Source organism: Antedon bifida, chromosome 2 (assembly GCF_963402885.1).
Source record: "Antedon bifida chromosome 2, ecAntBifi1.1, whole genome shotgun sequence".
Lineage (NCBI taxonomy): Eukaryota > Metazoa > Echinodermata > Crinoidea > Comatulida > Antedonidae > Antedon > Antedon bifida.
Window position 1 is genome coordinate 4,726,400 of NC_136227.1, and position 17,489 is coordinate 4,743,888.

At 34.7% G+C, this 17,489-nt stretch overlaps 1 protein-coding gene across 1 annotated transcript in view; it reads left to right on the forward strand.

Annotated features, from left to right (window-relative positions):
* LOC144835348 (adhesion G-protein coupled receptor G6-like) overlaps positions 1 to 17,129 on the forward strand; it is a 48,911-nt gene extending 31,782 nt beyond the window's left edge. Inside the window, exons 7-10 of the mRNA XM_078690434.1 lie at positions 15,349 to 15,464; positions 15,650 to 15,915; positions 16,198 to 16,264; positions 16,586 to 17,129. Coding sequence (XP_078546560.1) covers positions 15,349 to 15,464; positions 15,650 to 15,915; positions 16,198 to 16,264; positions 16,586 to 17,129 — 993 coding nt within the window. The remainder of the gene's footprint in view (positions 1 to 15,348; positions 15,465 to 15,649; positions 15,916 to 16,197; positions 16,265 to 16,585) is intronic.
* The last annotated feature ends 360 nt before the right edge of the window (positions 17,130 to 17,489 follow it).

The window sequence follows — 17,489 nt, forward strand, 5'->3', positions numbered from 1 at the left end:
ATAAAGGATCACCTACATAAAGCCTTTCTATTCATCTTAGACATACAGTAGACGTCGGGTGAATATGTAGAGCTTATCTGCATATAAATCAATTACATATATTGCTACAACATTATAAGCAAATAAAACTTTGATACCATACAGCAAGCCAATTACAGTATTGCGCAATTTGATTTCTTCCGTAGTGGAGATTATTGGTACTGGATGATAGTATCAGTGTTGCAAAGTTGTTATTCAGAACTTGTACTAAATAAGCAGTATACATTCAATGTAAATACATATTTTGTTGATAACATTATTTTGTCGGAATAAACTTATTTACTCTATTGGGGAAAAACGACGAGAGATTATATAGAAGTGAAACAATGTTATCTGGTTTTTTTAACTGAATTCACTGACTTATTATAGAAAAACTAAGATAAGTCACACGCACACAAAGATTTTACTTGAATGGGCTTTTATGGCTGCTACGGTTTCCCTAGCAAATACAATCGCGTTTAAATATTACGTTTTCGCGACGCGCCAAGCGACTACGCGTCAATCGTTTTACTAACTTGATAGTAGGGAGGTTTCGCAACCTTACGAATACGATAACGAAAACGGATACGTCACACATTTGTGAAACTTTTGAGCTGATCCCCATTTCATATTCGTAAAGCGTATTCGTGTTGACGAATATCACCAGTCATATTCGTAACTACAAAACGAGTATAGTTTTTGATCTATTTTGCACATTTTGCATTTGAATCAGGAATGATTCATGATTATAATATAATTATAGATTTATTGAAAGTAATTTACTAAAGTAATTTACTAAAATGCCAGGTCAATTTTGATTAATAGCAGTTTTTAAAGTCCTCACTCGCTTTGATGTTACGCTAGGCCTAGGCAGCCAAGAACCAAGCAACACGTACCTGCGCTTCGCTCATATTTACCGCAGTCATATTTTGGACGGCGCCGAAAACGAATACGTGTGCGTGACGTATCCGTTTTCGTTATCGTATTCGTAAGATTGCGAAACCTCTCTATTGTCTCGTGGTGAAAACGAAAAGTCGCTAATGTTTTACGCAATCTGATGCGAACCTGAACTGGAGCTGGACCGGAGCAGGTGTAAAATACCCTTAAAACATCATTTGAATGAAATACGACAAAAATAGCCAATGTATAATATTACAATGCTAATACATCCATTACATTTGTTTGTAAAATATAAAGTAAAGTAAAGTACTATTATGAGATATATACCAGAAGATCCACTGAATAATTCAGATTTAAAAAATGCGAATGTACTGCAACTCCAAATAAAGAGACCGAACGCATTTTGAGAATTCAACGTAGATATTTATCTATATCTGTATTTGATCATTTTCAAGCATCTAATAACCATTACATCTTAGACAACTATAAAAAAAATGCGAGTTTAATATTTTATTGTGTATTTCATTTATCGTAAAACCTCGGGCTTTTATTATTATTATTATTCTTTATTTGGTCCAATATAAAAATACATCAGAAATTCCTCTTATATATACTGCAGAGATAATAAAAATACACATACAAAAAAACAATCAATATAAAATCACTATATAAAATATCAAAAAGTCTACGACCCAGGTGTTCTCTCCATGAGTTAGCGCTGGACAAATTTGTTATAGGTGACAATAGACTGTGGGACAAATGATTACTTTTACTTTTTTTTTAGTTACTAGTACTTTTTCAAGGTCGGATTCTTTTCGACATGGGATTCTTTTCGAGACTACTTTTGCAAACTAAACAGGAGGGCTTATTTTCGAGATGAATGCTGTAAATGTTGTGAATTTCTAATTACAATAGGATTTTTGAGACAGTACCTGGAAGTTTTACATAAATTACCATTTTAACTGTAAAATGAATGTAATTTATAAACTCTACCATGCATTATATCTGCATGGCAAGTTATCTGGCGTTAAATCACCTTGTTCCTTTGATATTCAAATATACATATATCGAAAAGAAGCCCCTACTATCTTGAAAAGAAGATGATTCGAGATGGGCTTCTTTTCGAGATTACTTTTGCAGAGATGGGCCTCTGTTTGAATGTCAATGTTTTGCTTCGCATGGGGCTTAGATTACACACAAGGGTCATAAACGGACATAAAAACCATTTACAACACAAATAAATGCTTTGTGACTCAATAACAAGCAAGCAGGATTTATTATTATATCATAATTATTAGAGTTCATTGATGAAAACATGCTCATTATGGTTTTGTGTGATTGAGTAATAAATGTATCATTATAAAGAGTAACCTGCATAACTTCTGTAAATATAATGAACAATTATTTCAATCTTGTTCCTCAAGTGGAGTAAACATAGATTACTCAGTGTAAATATATTTGGGCGTAATCATTAATCAATCAAAAGTGTTTATTGGCGATTTGTTTAAGCAAGTAACCAATAGTACTCCAGATCCGGCATGACTTATCAGTGTGGTAATTATTGTGTTACAAAAGAAATTCATTATTAGTCGCATTTAGCAGGTACACATCCTACTGGCAAAGAGAGTTACGCGATATAACGCGAATCCGGCGACAATGGCTATATCACATTTTGAAGCAGTACTTGTCATTTTTGTATCAGTTTTGTCAGGTAAGTAAGATTATTGTAATATGATTTGGTAAAACTTCCCAGTAAAAACTTAAAGCTCTCAGTCTCTTATTTTAAATATTGTTGCATTAAATGTATATGATATATATAAAAAACAACGTTGAATAAATAACACTGAATTGGGAAATATATTCCAGGAAAACCACATTATTATTTTATTCTTTTCCAAACTCAAACTCCAAAATCAAAACTATCAATTTTGTTTACGAAAAAATTATTCTTTTATGAGTATGTTGATGCTTCAGACCAAAGGGTAGGGGGAGGATCGAATTTTTGACGAATTAATAGAAGTATATTTCAGTTTAAAAAAAATTACAATAGAATGAACCCTGCTAAATGATTAAATTTACGTGTTAAATAGTAAGCACAATTTAGTTTTTTTTAGTAACTGCAGTAATCGTGTTCGTCATTCTGTACGAAGTCCTCCATGAATGTTTGCGATCGATGTTGTGATCGTTCTTTCTTTTGATCTTTTGACAATATATTAGTAATGAGAATCAAAAGTAGGCTTACATTTAATACTTCATAACTTTTTTTATAAGGATTAAGACGATTTACCATAAATTAAATCTTTTCATATTATGTAAAAGATCTCACTAAAATATAATTACAAAAGCAATATATTAATTACCATTGTTGGCAATAGTTAATACGACAGACAATGTATCTATATATAAATTATGGTTAATTCTGACATAGGCGAGCACAATGCAAAAACTTCGGTACAAATCTCCGCCTTGGATACCTACCTTATCTATCTCAGATGTACCGCAAAACGTAGATTTGATAACATTAGTGTTCAGTTCGACGCTATTGTTCCATATTTCTATCTTAGGAAGTAATTATAAAGAGTTTTTTAACAAAAATTATGATTTCAACAGTAGATTTTCAACTCAATTTCAATTCTTCGCGGTCAAAGTAATTTCCGGGTTCACCTTGCAACAACCTGGTTTCAACTATTTTCTCTCTAATAGATTTGACCCTAAAGGTGACTGGAAACAGGCACTTTCCATCAATCAATACAGTGTCCCTTTGGAAGAAGGAAGAAAAAAACCGATAGTAGGACTGGAGCTTAAGTTGCATAGCCATTTCAGTTGTTTGTTTATTTTAGGAACGGACCGCGCGTGTGTGAAGGTACAGTAGTTAAAAAAAAAAATTATACTGCAAATTAATAAAGATCAAATTAAATATACGCCATAAAGAATCGGAATATATTGTGGGAAATAGTATTATAAAATTACATAGGGAGATTTGATGATAAGACATTTTGTTTAAAATCGAGTGAAATCCCGATAGTTGATTGAGTAAGCTGGCAGGAATAACTGTAGGCTATCTTCCTGTGTCCCGTTAGGACCGAGATGTCTGCCCATGTTGCAAGCCGTAATGTCTTCTTTCTTGGGCCCACTCTGTCACGGCAGTTAGTTTCAAAAGATATTTAAATTAAATAATATATTAATAATTATTAGGATGGTATTTATTTGAATAAACGCCTCTCCAATAAAACATCACTTTGAATAATAATCCCCGCCCCCCACAACCCAACTATCTAATAAACGTCCATCCACATTTATAATAACACAATTATACTATTTGTAGTAGAATTCATCGCACTGTTATCTACAATTTACCAAGCATTTGTTATTCTTTTTTACCACTTTTCATATCTATTAGAGGATTTCATTTGATTATAAATGTTACCATATTATTAAAACTAAAAAATTTAACATATATCCCTCGAATAAGCCCCTCCCTCAAATGAACTCCGCCTCCCCAAAGGGCCCTACCAAACAATAAAAACTATACTTTAAAATATTATTAATCATCTAAAACACTGTGAAACAAAGTAGTTTAATTTTACGAATGTCAAGCATTTTCAATAATGGTAACCGAAAACGTACAAGGAGAATATTATCATTCCGAGAACCATCGTCTACACTTCCTAGAGGGGGAGTGAGCGAAGCGAGCTCACCCTCTAGTTTATTATAATTACTTTTACTCTTAAATCAACAGATTCAACCATTAAAGCAACAACGTATGAACCGCTTGCAACAGATTCGAATCCTACGTCACAGAGCAGTGGTACTTCAATTATAACGATAACAAATTTTGAACCGTTGACAACAAGAGTTCCAAACACTACGTCACAAACCAATGGTACTTCAAATGCACCAACAGAGGAGCCACCAACAGTTGAACGATTTACAACAGGAATATCAAACACTACGTCACAACCCAATAGTACTTCTAATGCACCAACACCGGAGCCAACAACGTATGAACCGATTGCAACAGATTCGAATCCTCCGTCACAGAGCAGTGGTACTTCAATTATAACGATAACAGAGTCAACAAATTTTGAACCATTGACAACAAGAGTTCCAAACACTACGTCACAAACTAATGATACTTCAAATGCACCAACAGAGGAGCCACCAACTGTTGAACGATTTACAACAAGAATATCAAACACTACGTCACAACCCAATAGTACTTCTAATGCACCAACACCTGAGCCAACAACGTATGAACCGATTGCAACAGATTCGAATCCTCCGCCACAGAACAGTGGTACTTCAATTATAACGATAACAGAGTCAACAAATTTCGAACCGTTGACAACAAGAGTTCCAAACACTACGTCACAAACTAATGGTACTTCAAATGCACCAACAGAGGAGCCACCAACTGTTGAACGATTTACAACAAGAATATCAAACACTACGTCTCAACCCAATAGTACTTCTAATGCACCAACACCGGAGCCACCAACGTATGAACCGATTGCAACAGATTCGAATCCTCCGTCACAGAGCAGTGGTACTTCAATTATAACGATAACAGAGTCAACAAATTTTGAACCGTTGACAACAAGAGTTTCAAACACCACGTCACAAACCAATGGTACTTCAAATACACCAACACCGGAGCCAACAACTTTTGAACCAATTACAACAGGAATATCAAACACTACGTCACAATCCAATGGTACTTCAAATACAACAACACCGGAGCCAACAACGTTTGAACCGATTACAATAGGAATATCAAACACTACGTCACAAACCAATGGTACTTCAAATACAACAACACCGGAGCCAACAACGTTTGAACCGATTACAATAGGAATATCAAACACTACGTCACAAACCAATGGTACTTCAAATACAACAACACCGGAGCCAACAACATTTGAACCGATTACAACAGGAATATCAAACACTACGTCACAAACCAATGGTACTTCAAATACAACAACACCGGAGCCACCAACGCTTGAACCATTGACAACAAGAGTTTCAAACACTACGTCACAAACCAATGTTACTTCAAATACAACAACACAAGAGCCACCAACTGTTGAACCGTTTACAACAAGAATATTAAACACTACGTCACAACCCAATAGTACTTCAAATGCACCAACACTTGAGCCAACAACGTCTGAACCATTTACAACAGGAATATCAAATACAACGTCACAAACCAATGTTACTTCAAATACACCAACACCGGAACCACCAACGCTTGAACCATTGACAACAAGAGTTTCAAACACTACGTCACAAAACAATGGTACTTCAAATGCACCAACACCGGAACCAACAACGTCTGAACCATTTACAACAGAAATATCATACACTACGTCACAAACCAATGGTATTTCACATACACCAACACCGGAACTAACAACGTCTATACCATTTACAACAGGAATATCAAACAATACGTCACAAACCAATGGTACTTCAAATACACCAACACCGGAGCTAACAACGTCTGAACCATTGACATCAAGAGTTTCAAACACTACGTCACAAAACAATGTTACTTCAAATACACCAACACCGGAGCCACCAACTGTTGAACCGCTTACAACAGGAATATCAAACACTACGTCACAAACCAATGGTACTTCAAATACAACAACACAAGAGCCACCAACTGTTGAACCGTTTACAACAAGAGTTTCAAACACTACGTCACAAAACAATGGTACTTCAAATGCACCAACACCGGAACCAACAACGTCTGAACCATTTACAACAGAAATATCTTACACTACGTCACAAACCAATGGTATTTCACATACACCAACACCGGAACTAACAACGTCTATACCATTTACAACAGGAATATCAAACAATACGTCACAAACCAATGGTACTTCAAATACACCAACACCGGAGCTAACAACGTCTGAACCATTGACATCAAGAGTTTCAAACACTACGTCACAAAACAATGTTACTTCAAATACACCAACACCGGAGCCACCAACTGTTGAACCGCTTACAACAGGAATATCAAACACTACGTCACAAACCAATGGTACTTCAAATACACCAACACCGGAGTCAACAACGTCTGAACCATTGACAACAAGAGTTTCAAACACTACGTCACAAAACAAAGTTACTTCAAATACAACAACACCGGAGCCAACAACGTTTGAACCGATTACAACAGTAATATCAAACACTACGTCACAAACCAATGGTACTTCAAATACAACAACACCGGAGCCAACAACATTTGAACCGATTACAACAGGAATATCAAACACTACGTCACAAACCAATGGTACTTCAAATACAACAACACCGGAGCCACCAACGCTTGAACCATTGACAACAAGAGTTTCAAACACTACGTCACAAACCAATGTTACTTCAAATACAACAACACAAGAGCCACCAACTGTTGAACCGTTTACAACAAGAATATTAAACACTACGTCACCCAATAGTACTTCAAATGCACCAACACTGGAGCCAACAACGTCTGAACCATTTACAACAGGAATATCAAATACAACGTCACAAACCAATGTTACTTCAAATACACCAACACCGGAACCACCAACGCTTGAACCATTGACAACAAGAGTTTCAAACACTACGTCACAAAACAATGGTACTTCAAATGCACCAACACCGGAACCAACAACGTCTGAACCATTTACAACAGAAATATCATACACTACGTCACAAACCAATGGTATTTCACATACACCAACACCGGAACTAACAACGTCTATACCATTTACAACAGGAATATCAAACAATACGTCACAAACCAATGGTACTTCAAATAAACCAACACCGGAGCTAACAACGTCTGAACCATTGACATCAAGAGTTTCAAACACTACGTCACAAAACAATGTTACTTCAAATACACCAACACCGGAGCCACCAACTGTTGAACCGCTTACAACAGGAATATCAAACACTACGTCACAAGCCAATGGTACTTCAAATACACCAACACCGGAGCCAACTACGTCTGGACCACTTACAACTGTAAACCAAACAACTCTTCCACCTATTACAACAGCAATGTTAGGAACAACGTTGCAGAAAACAACAATTGAGACAGACACAACAACTGTAGAACCAACAACGTTTCTATCGTTTACAACAGAATCAGGAACAACGTTACAGCAAACCACTGTTGAGACAGACACAACAACTGTAGAACAAACAACGTTTCTATCGTTTACAACAGAATCAGGAACAACGTTGCCATCGTTTACAACAGAAGCAGGAACAACGTTGCCATCGTTTACAACAGAAGCAGGAACAACGTTACAGCAAACCATTTTTGTGACAGATACAACTGTTAAACCAACAGCTCTTTCACAGATTACAACAGCAGTATCAGGAACAAAGTTGCGGCAAACTACTTTTGAAACAGACACACCAACTGTTAAACCAACAACGTTTCCATCGTTCACAACAGAATCAGGAACAACGTTACAGCAAATCACTATTGAGACAGATACAACAAATGAAAAGCCAACAACTATATCACCGATTACAACAGCAGTATCAGAAACAACGTTGCGGCAAACTACTGTTGAAACAGACACATCAACTGTAAAACCAACAACTCTTTCACCGATTACAACAGAAGTGTTGGGAACAACGTTGCAGCAAACATCTATTGAGACAGACAAATCAACTGAAAAGCCAACAACTCTATCACCGATTACAACAGTAGTATCAGGAACAACGTTACAGCAAATCACTATTGAGACAGATACAACAACTGAAAACCCAACAACTCTATCACCGATTACAACAGTAGTATCAGGAACAACGTTACAGCAAACATCTATTGAGACAGACACATCAACTGAAAAGCCAACGACTCTTTCACCGATTACAACAATAGTGTTGGGAACAACGTTGCAGCAAACTACTGTTGAAACAGACACATCAACTGTAAAACCAACAACACTTTCACCGATTACAACATCAGTGTTGGGAACAACGTTGCAGCAAACATCTATTGAGACAGACACATCAACTGAAAAGCCAACGACTCTTTCACCGATTACAACAGAAGTGTTGGGAACAACGTTGCAGCAAACATCTATTGAGACAGACACATCAACTGAAAAGCCAACAACTCTATCACCGATTGTAACAGTAGTATCAGGAACAACGTTACAGCAAACCACTATTGAGACAGATACAACAACTGAAAAGCCAACGACTCTTTCACCGATTACAACAGTAGTATTAGGAACAACGTTGCGGCAAACTACTTTTGAGACAGACACAACAACTGTAAAGCCAACAACTCTATCACCGATTACAACAGTAGTATCAGGAACAACGTTACAGCAAATCACTATTGAGACAGATACAACAACTGAAAACCCAACGACTCTTTCACCGATTACAACAGAAGTGTTGGGAACAACGTTGCAGCAAACATCTATTGAGACAGACACATCAACTGAAAAGCCAACAACTCTATCACCGATTACAACAATAGTGTTGGGAACAACGTTGCAGCAAACTACTGTTGAAACAGACACATCAACTGTAAAACCAACAACACTTTCACCGATTATAACAGTAGTATCAGGAACAACGTTACAGAAAACTACTGTTGAGACAGACACAACAACTGAAAAGCCAACGACTCTTTCGCCGATTACAACAATAGTGTTGGGAACAACGTTGCAGCAAACTACTGTTGAGACAGACACATCAACTGAAAAGCCAACGACTCTTTCACCGATTGCAACAGTAGTATCAGGAACAACGTTACAGAAAACCACTGTTGAGACAGACACATCAACTGTAAAACCAACAACACTTTCACCGATTATAACAGTAGTATCAGGAACAACGTTACAGAAAACTACTGTTGAGACAGACACAACAACTGAAAAGCCAACGACTCTTTCGCCGATTACAACAATAGTGTTGGGAACAACGTTGCAGCAAACTACTGTTGAAACAGACACATCAACTGTAAAACCAACAACACTTTCACCGATTACAACAGCAGTGTTGGGAACAACGTTAAACACAACAGGAATACCAAGCACTTCTTCGAAAAATGTTACAAGGAAATCAACATCTGCGCAACCAACAACAACGACGTCAGAACAACAACCGACAACTAAAGGTTTATTTTATTTCTTCTCTTCTTCTCAAATCAAGATACCCTAACGTATTCAAATGCTAATGAGGCATACCATTCGTTTGCAAATAAATTAACTGCTACAATAGACAGGTGTTTCCCACTTAAACAAGTTAGAATAAAAACAGATAAGTTAAGATCACCGTGGATGACTAGTGGTATACAAAAATCTATCCTAACAAAACAAAAATTGTATAAAAGATACAAAACGAAACCAACACACAATAATAAATTAAAGTACAACCGTTTTCGAAACTGTCTAACAACAACTATTAGAAATAGGAAAATAGAATATTATGACAATGAAATCAAAAGAAACGGTAATAATGTAAAAAATACATGGAAAGTAATAAATAAAATATTATGTAGAAATAGAAAAATAAATATTCCAAATCATATTAAGATGTACACTCAAACATATAGCACGTCTACTGACATAGCAAATGCTTTCAACACATACTTTGTTAATATTGGTTATGAAATGGCAAGAAATATTGGAAGTAGTCAGAACAGCCACAGAATGTACATGAGAACAAATATGTTAAGCTCGATATTCCTCACGGCTGTCACTGAACACGATATTATGAAATATATAAGTAAATTAGATAAGAATAAGTCATGTGGTCATGATGATATAATGATAAAATATATTGTAAGTAATTATGACCTACTTTCAAAACCAATTGCTCATATTGTTAACAAATCACTGGAGAGTGGTATATTTCCAGATCAATTAAAAATAGCAAAAACTGTGCCTGTGTATAAAAAGGGTAATAAAGATGAGGTTAGCAATTACAGACCGATATCTATCTTACCATGTCTATCTAAGATCTATGAGAGGGTAGTATACGATCAGACAATGTCATTTTTACTTAAACATAATATACTTAGCAAGTCGCAATATGGGTTTAGGGAGAGACACTCAACCGAACAAGCACTTCTTCAAACAATAGACACATTGACCAAAGCAATTGATAATAAAAAAATCGTAATAGGGGTCTTTCTAGATCTGTCAAAAGCATTTGACTCTATGAATCATGACATATTGCTTGATAAACTAAGGTATTATGGAATAAGAGGCATTGCTCTAGAATGGTTTGTAAGCTACTTAAGTAATAGGAAACAATATGTAGAAATCGAAGGATGTAAATCTGATTACACAGAGATAACACACGGAGTGCCCCAGGGTTCGATATTGGGGCCGTTATTGTTTCTATTGTATGTTAATGATATGCCTGGTGTATGTACGCAAACAGAAACAATAATGTTCGCAGATGACACCAACGTTTTCTTAGAACATGATGATATTGATACTGCATTTAATATAATGAATAATGAAATACATCGTCTAAGTATGTGGTTCAAAGCAAACATGCTTACTGTAAATGTAACAAAAACGAAATACATATTGTTTAAAGGCAAAACTAAACCAATTGATATTGGCCTAAATAAGCTCAAAATAAACGATGATGTACTAGAACGTGTAGAAAGCATACGATTTCTTGGTATTGAACTGGACCAGTTCCTGACGTTCTCGTATCATGTACATGGCATAGCCACCAAAATTTCTATTATGATTGGTTCCCTAAATAAACTTAAAAAAATCCTTCCCTATAAAGTCTTATTAACTATATACAACTCACTGATCTTACCAAATATATCATATTGTATAACAGTCTGGGGCACTACTGATGCCAAAAACATGAAACGTATCCATGTACTTCAAAAAAAGGCTTTAAGAATTATATGTAAAACAAACTACTACCATCCATCTTTACCACTATTTATAAAAACTAATTCCCTTACCGTTTATGACCTATATAAAAAATGTGTTTCACTTTTTATGTTTAAATACAATAAAAATCAACTGCCATCAAATTTTCATTCTTTTTTTCAAACATATGACTCTATTCATGTACATGATACGAGAAACAAAAATAATTTGTATATCATCAAAAAGAACACAAACATGGGACAAAGGGGAATATCTTATGAAGGGCCAAGAATATGGAACAATATTAGTAACGAAATTAGAATGATTAATAATTTGTATAATTTCAAAAGGAAAATTAAAAGTTTATATATTATTGAATACAGGAACAATGTAAATAGGTGTTTATGTTATGAAAATTGTTTAATTTGTAATCGCATATAACTGAATTATCAATTGTTGTTTTTATAATAATTAATATCAATATTTTAAAATGTTAAAGTTTAAGTTGTTTCACTATTGAAAGGGGCGCCCAAATTAAAGCTTGCTTGCTGTGGCGTCCCTTTTCCACTTACCAACTTCTTTTCTTGCATTATATTATTTATGTTCATTATCAGTTGTATATTTACAGTATTATGCTACTCTGTATTTCGCTTTATTATTTGTGGAAATAAATATTATTATTATTAAGTTATTTTTCACATTATGTCATGTAATAAATTATTATTATAACAAACCTAATATAATTTCTCATAATGTTTTTAAAATAATATTGATGTATAAAATAATATGTTATTCGTACAGTATCTATTTCATGTTTATGGCAGGTAACATCCCACCAACAATCGAATGCCCCGGGGACATATCATCGACAGATACATCTCCTGATTGGATAGTACCAATAGCAAATGATGATGAAACACCGCCACCACCGGTTGATTGTACAAGTAACCCAGGAGACCCTTATCCAATAGGATCAGTCACACAAGTCACATGTAGTACAATAGACGTTGTCGGACAGCAAGATAGTTGCTCATTTTACATAACTGTTGGTAAGTTTTGAATTCAGATTCAGATTGATTGCCATGTAAAGATACCATGAAGTAGTAACGGCCCGAAAAACAATAGATAAATAACAAGCTATACAAACTTTTTTCTATGGTTTTCTAGATAACAACACATTTATAGCCCTAATGGTAGTAACACTTAAATACAGTATCATCATAAATAATGTTTATTTTTTTTAAATCGATTTTTAAACAAAAAATGTCACAGTATACATTACAGTAACCTATAATTTTACTTATTTTAGAAACTGGTCTATCTACTGAAATTAGAAATCTGACAACGGTAGGATTAGGATAAATCTTTTTATTTATTGTAATGGTACAGTATTTAATACTTTCGGTTTCAGAAATTTTACTTAAGTAGGCCTACTTATAGAGCCCTTTACAGTACGATTATTCTGTTGTTCATTAATTACAACAGTCTTTGGAGTGCACATGTTAAAATCATTGAAATAAAACTAATATTTTGAATTATTAGAACGTTGATGAAGAGAATGTAGAAGAGGTTGCTGTTGAGCTTGAGGAAATAGTAGAGAACGCAGAAGACTCTGGTGACCTTCAGCCTGCTGATATACAAGAAGTATCCGTAGCTCTGGAAACAATAACTGACACTGAATCAACAAATGAAAATGTAAGTTAAAAAACATTGAGATAGAAAAGAATGGTTGAAATATGTGGAAAAACCCCTAGTTGAAAAAATGGTAAAAATTATTAATTAAATATGGTTGTATGTTTGTGTTCTTGTTTGCTACCTAAGGTTTGCTAGAGATGGATAAAAATAAATATCTAGCTCTGTAAAAATAAAAGTAACCTCAAATTAAATATTGTTACTATACTATTCTACCATTGACAGAAACACTAACACCATCCATTACAGTATAATGATTATTCTTCAGGTCACTGATGCAGTAGTTGGTACTGTAGATGCAGTGCTCTCATCTGATTCATCAGACACTGATCTCCCTCCTGAGACAACTTCTGTTATCCTTGACTCTTTAGAGCAACAAATTAGTACAGCTGCCACTGATGGTCAGAATTATACTGAACATGAAGAAACGCTGTCTGTGCAGACTTTAAGTTTTGACTCTGATAATCTTAGACATGATGTTGTATTCACTGTGCAACAAGATAAGAAAAATACTGAGGTTTGCGTTGATGGAGGATGTGGGGATTATCAATCCATAACTTTACCACGTGATCTGCTAACAAACAGTACGTACAGGTTAATCTTATACTTACTGGATTAATAAGATTAAGATACAGGCTGCAATTACTTTAGATTCTACTGTATTGTTGACGGTGACAATATTTTGGCATACATGGCGTGTCATAATTTTACTTATAGGCCTACTGAGATAAATTAAAACTACTGAGTAGTATTTTAAATATACCATATTACCATACTAACTGGTAACTTTAACTTAATGCTATCACTGATCACTTTCTGCTACAGTACATTTTAGATATTTAGGTACATGTGGTAGTGTTGTTAAATTTTAACAACAGTACCACATGTACCTAAATATCTAAAATGTACTAATTTATCTAGTAGTAAGTAAGAAAAAAACTATAAAAACTCTTGTTCTGGTTGCCTCTGATCTTTTAGTTTTCTTCCCTTTTGCAACAATAAATATAAATGAATATCAGCATGCATACCAAGTATGTTATATTGACTGAACATCATAATGTGATACATAATCATTTTCTGACTTATTTCAAACAGATAAAAGATCAAATGTGAGTTTTACATCATATTACAATTCAAAACTGTTCCAGTCATCTAGTTCTGGAAATCTCAACCTATCGGATGTTATTCTATCAGCAACTGTCTATGACGACAGCCTTCCACCCGTGTTTGAAGAACCTGTTAAAATTGTCTTTAATATACCTAAGGTATTATCAGAAAACATCTTTATTTTGATACATTCATGTGCAAAGATCTACCACAATTTAAACCATGCTGAACTATTTGTTATCTTTTTTCTTTCTTTTTTTTCATTTATTTATGTTATTGTTATTATGTCTATTGGAGCAGGATTATGCAAATCAAAATGCTACCTGTGTGTTTTGGAACTCGACTCTCAACGGCTTTGGTGATTGGTCAGACGAGGGGTGTATGCTAGTCAATATGGACGATGAGAGCAGTATAGCATGCCACTGTACACATCTTACAAACTTTGCTGTTTTATTTGTAAGTTTTATTTTTGTCATAATACTGTAACCAAAATAAACTATGAAAACTGGAAACAAACAAAATATAAAGTTTAAATAAATCTAATAACTGCTCTTTCGGACCATCTTTTGCAAAATTCGCCTTCATGCAACTTTTAATTCCCCCAAGCAAATACTTTTCCTGAATCTAACTCTTTGTATTCCTTTTACGTAGGAAATGTATTATCATTACAATACAATGTTGGAAGTCAACATACTGTACTGTTAGTGTGGGATTGAGCAGTTAAACGTTTGTCCTTTTCTTTTAGTTCCATAATGAATTGTCGGAAGGTGTTGAATTATTTTTGGACATTGTGACGTATGTAGGATGTGGGGTGTCAATATTATGCCTGTTGATTACAATAGTATTTAGCCTATCAATAAAGCAAGTTACTGTACTCTGGTTTTTTTTCTGATTTACAATAGAACACAAGTTCAGAATTGCGTGGAAAGATGACATTTATAGTGAAAATCTGCCTGCAATGACACCAATAGTTTAGTGTCCTTAAGTCACTCATATTTTAAAAAGTTTCATTACTTAAATAAGTGTACTCTAATCTTTTTCAACAGAACTCTTCGAAAACGTCAATCTCAGAAAATACTAATAAACCTTTCCATCTCACTAACTTGTCTGTATATCACATTCATATGTGGCATCGATACTGCAACACCAGGAACTGTAGCTTGTACAACAATAGCTGTATTGTTACATTACTTTCTGTTGACGTCTGTTGCATGGACATCCGTGGAAGCAGCCAATATGTATTTGTTATTTGTTAAAGTTTTCAACGCTAAGTCCTCCAGGTTTTTGTGGTTTTCAATGGTCTTTGCTTGGGGTAAGTGAGTTTCAAAGTTGGTCTTTTGACGACAATACACATGTCACAGCATTAAATGACAAGTTTAATCCTACAGAGTGCAGTATTCTTAGAATGTCGTACGCTGGAATAATGTACTACGATAGAACCCCTATTCAAGGGGACACCTTAAGGAGCCAACTCACTGGGGTGTTACAAAGGAAAGACTCTACTGTTGAATACAATCTCATTGATACAGACTTCTATGCATTGGTACTAACTATATACCATGTTATATAATCGGTATCTTATTTCTTCTTCTAGGTATTCCGTGCATACCGCCAATAGTTTTACTATCAGTAGATGTCTCATTCTATGAAAACCCAGACTAGTAAGTGTACTTATCATTTTCTACAGTTCAAAATAAGTTTCTAAACTCACAAGATACTATATTAGTCTATTACTACAAAACATACTGAACAAATTATAAAAGTATATTGTTATGCTAACTAATGGAAAAATGACATTTGGTCTATCTCTATTGGTCCTTGTCTATTTTACCTTGCCTATTGCTACTACAAACCATTGTGCAAACTGAAAAATACAATTTCGTTAATCTCTTTTGATCCACTAGTCTATTGGACCTTGTCTATTTTTACTATACAAATCATTATGCTATTAACTGTATTAAAAACTAATTTATGATTTACAGCTGTTATCTCAACACTTCGGAATTCGACGTCTTCATCTACGCTGTTCTTATTCCAATCGCAATTGCCATCGTTTTTAACTCGGTTATATTCGTAGTGGTTATTAAAAAATTATACTGCTCGCGATCTAAATTACTGAATAAAGATGTTAGTTCAAAAGAGAAGAAGAAGCGGGTCACCAACGCTATCGCTATTTCTTTGCTCTTAGGCCTGACATGGGTTTTTGGATTTCTGTCTTTTGAGAGCAAAACTGACCTTGTGTTTCTAATATTGTTCTGCGTGTTTAACTCTTTCCAGGGAGTTGCAATATTTTATTTGTTTACGTTCAGACAGAAAGAATTTAAAGATTTAAAGAAAAGTTTCAAGAAAAAGTATAGACCAAATCAACAAATCATGACTCTTAATCATTCAAATACAGAAACTACTGGTGAAATAACAATGTCAACTTTACCAGCCACAGCAGCTGAAAAGAAAACGTTTAGTACCTTTAACCCCGAGGTCGAAAATCCAGCATTTGAAACTAGTGAAGAAGGCAACAGTGAATAAGAAGCTTTTCAGTTGAGTAGTTCTATCATGCATGCACGTCCGTCTCTCATGGATGCAGTTAGTTACTTTTTGAACACAAAAGGAGATAATGTCGTCTGTGCAATGTAACTCTATTTCTTAATAGTGTATAATACACATACATGGGATCCTCGATCCTCTTCTACGTTGTAGAGCTGGAGTTTGAAATTCTATTCAGCAGCACTAAATAGCATATTAAGGTGAAGAATCTTTATAAACATTTGCGACTGAGTAATCGTATAAGCGCTGAATATTGCAAGACAACACCAGTGGTTGTGGCATATATAGCGTATACCTACACAGAGCTAATAGGAAACATCCGGTCTTTTCCTATCCAGATTC